This window comes from Toxorhynchites rutilus, chromosome 2 (genome assembly GCF_029784135.1).
Source record: "Toxorhynchites rutilus septentrionalis strain SRP chromosome 2, ASM2978413v1, whole genome shotgun sequence".
In the NCBI taxonomy this organism is placed as follows: Eukaryota; Metazoa; Arthropoda; class Insecta; order Diptera; family Culicidae; genus Toxorhynchites; species Toxorhynchites rutilus.
The window spans coordinates 173,666,808-173,669,812 of record NC_073745.1 but is presented as its reverse complement, the minus strand read 5'-3'; the positions used below and the strand labels follow the sequence as shown (position 1 = coordinate 173,669,812).

The 3,005-nt window shown below is 39.7% G+C and overlaps 1 protein-coding gene across 1 annotated transcript; it reads right to left on the bottom strand.

Moving 5' to 3' along the window:
* Nucleotides 1-1,086: 1,086 nt before the first annotated feature.
* Nucleotides 1,087-2,615, bottom strand: LOC129766400 (jerky protein homolog-like). Its single transcript, XM_055766924.1, has 2 exons — nucleotides 1,839-2,615; nucleotides 1,087-1,782 (listed from the first exon to the last, which is right to left on the bottom strand). Exons 1-2 carry the CDS (start codon nucleotides 2,613-2,615, stop codon nucleotides 1,087-1,089), a joined length of 1,473 nt encoding a protein of 490 aa, XP_055622899.1.
* Nucleotides 2,616-3,005: the final 390 nt, after the last annotated feature.

The following is a 3,005-nucleotide window of genomic DNA, read 5'->3' as shown; positions in this document are numbered from 1 at the left end:
AGTGGTATGAATCACATTATTTGAATGATAGAATGAAGAAGTTTTCTGCCAATTTCCTTCAACCTCCAAACATATCTTTCTCCCGTTTGTCGTTTTCGCGTTCGCTAATCTTTTCTCACAACACCCATTTCTCGTTTGAGAAATTGTTGAGTAAACATTGTTTGCCAGTGCGCGTAGAGTGGGAATTCCTAAAGATTCATTGCACCTCTAATAAATTGCCGAAAGACATGGTCTTACGTTGATCGCACTTGATTGAAAAAATCCAAAACGAAATGTATTTGGTCGCAGCATTATATGGGTATAAAGCAAATAATCGCTCGAAAATGACTTGATTTTAGCGATGATGTTTCACGTTTTTCATGTTAAGCATCCAATATTGGATACGAAAGTTTTCCACTGATGGGAAAAAAAATATTCAGAAGCTTTCCTATTAATTGCGATTGATTGAAAAATCACAAAACCAAATGTATTTGGTTGCAGTGTTATATGGATAGAAAACATTAAAATAAACTCTTTCGCATGAATGTATTTTTCAATTCCCAGGGGAACTGGCAGATTATTTTTCAGCAACGAGAATTCCGCGCGTGTATATGTGTGTGTGGCGGCCGATGTTTCAAGCGGAACCGTGGCATCACTCTCCTCCTGATGGATTCCCTTCTGGCCTTAGGTACACATACAGGCTCTTGGTGACACCGTTCATTAGCGCTTTCATGATAAACGAAAATAGCTTCACAACACAGCGACAACATGCTCCAATCGCTGTTCAATCATAACTGAGGGGGTTTACGAGCAGCGCTCGCTTATATACCGATTGGTGATTTCAATAGCCTGTTTTGAAAGCAATTTTAAGACTATTGAAACAAGTTTTTGGATGAAAAAGTAACAAGTATATGACGCGTAGACCTTTTATCTTTCGAATGAAGTGTCTATCATACCATTTCGTTCAGTTGTTTAAGAGCTATTAACGCTCAAAATCTCGGTCTCCGGCGTAACGCTTTCATTTTCGAAACTTTGGTTTTACACCCCGGTATAGAAATGAAAGACGTAGTCCTACGTCAAAAATAACAAAACACAACAATAGCTTGCTCACATGCTTTTTTTATGCCATTCCATGTCAATAAGTTTTGTGCGCAACACTTTAAGTCGGCTAACGTCTGCTGCATCGTTCTTCACAAATTTCAGTAGGCAATCTATAGACTTCATGGCATCAGAAAATGTTGGTTCTTCTGCAATGTCACTCACAGTTCCGGATGACATCTCGAGGGAAATATTGTCTGTTGAATCTTCGGTGAAAGAGTCATTTTCTTGAGCCACGCTTTCTTGCAAAATGGAATCAATGATCTCCGTATCCGTAAAGACCGCACTGGTGAGCCAAGTTGGGTTGTTGTCACCATCGTAGACCTGATCTTTTAGCCATAAATTAATATCTTCGTCGGTTGTAGTTGTGTTAGTTAGAGTATCTATGGCAACAACAAGCGCTCTCGTATCATCTTGAAACTCATCTGGTGTATCAGAACTCCACGCATATCCTGGAAACTGATCCAAGAGCTTTTTCCAGGAATTTTCGATTGTGCTTGGTGAAATTTCATCCCAAGCAGCAGACAGCCAATCAATGCTTTGCATCAGAGATATCTTCTTGAGACGGTTCTCAAACTTGAGTTCTTCGTTTTCAAGAACTAGTTTCAGCATGAGTTTCCGCTTGTACCGGGTTTTTATTGCATTGATAACGGATTGGTCCATTGGCTGACACTGTGATGTGACATTCGGCGGTAGATAAATCAGCTGTATGGAAAAAGAGGTAATGTAAAGTTTCTCACTTTGATTAATTAGGTTTTCACCTTGATCAATTCATCATCAGAAATTAAATTGTCTCCTCCTGTATAGTGGGCCGTGCAGTTGTCCAGTACCAGGAGAGCCTTCGGTTCTAAGCTCTTTTCGCCGGAAAACTTTCTTACTGCTGGTACAAATTCGTTAAAGAACCACTCCCGGAAAAGCTCTCGCGTCATCCATGCTTTTTTTGAATTGTAATATGACACCGGGAGCAGTTCTTTGGTCGGAAATGATCGTGGCTTTGCAGCGGTTCCGATAAACATTAGTTTTAATTTGTTTGAACCGTCGATGTTGCTACATGGCATAAATGTGTATCGCATTTTATTTAGTTTCCGACCGTAAACATTTTTCTCGCTGGAAAGTGCCAGACTTCGTGACGCAAGCAGCTTTACGAAAATTGCCGATTCGTCTGCATTGTACACTTGCGACTTTTGAAGTCCTGTTTCTGTTATTTTTGATGCTAATATTTCCTTAAATTTTATGTAAGCATCCACGTCAGCAGAAGCTTTTTCTCCCGCAACCCGCTTGACATGCAGACCGAATCGTTCTTTGAATCTACGCATCCAGTCATCCGAGAATGAAAATTTTTGGTTCACATAATGTCCACGTTTCTGGATTTCTCGGAAAAGTAACTCCGCTTTGACCCGCAGAACCTCGGAAGTGACGATTATGTTGGCCTCTCGCTGTTGCAAAATCCACACATATACGGATTCTTCCATCAATGGGAAGTTTTGCGTTTTCATCGTCTTCCTGCTGTTAACTCCGTGTTCTCTATACTCTTCCATCTTTGCTCGTAGGTCATCTTTTTGTAGAATGAATCTCGACACGGATGATGATCCTACGCCATATTTTTGAGCAAGCGATTCGTGAGTACATCCCCCTTTCTCAAACTCCTTGATGATTTTAACTTTCTCCACCAAAGTAAGCGTTTTTTGCTTACGCTTTTGATTCAAACCTGATTGGTAATTGTGGTAATAGTACACTGTAAATCTAACTTAATATGATCATTGTGAGAAATTTTTCGCCGTTTCCGATTTCATGACTTTATTACAATTCTAGGTTAAAAATATCCCTAGAATACGTAGATCATTGTCGTTAGATTCATTGTCGTCATTACAATGAAAGCTATATTAGGTAAGTTTCAATTTTTCAGGTCAACTACGTCTCAGGTAAGT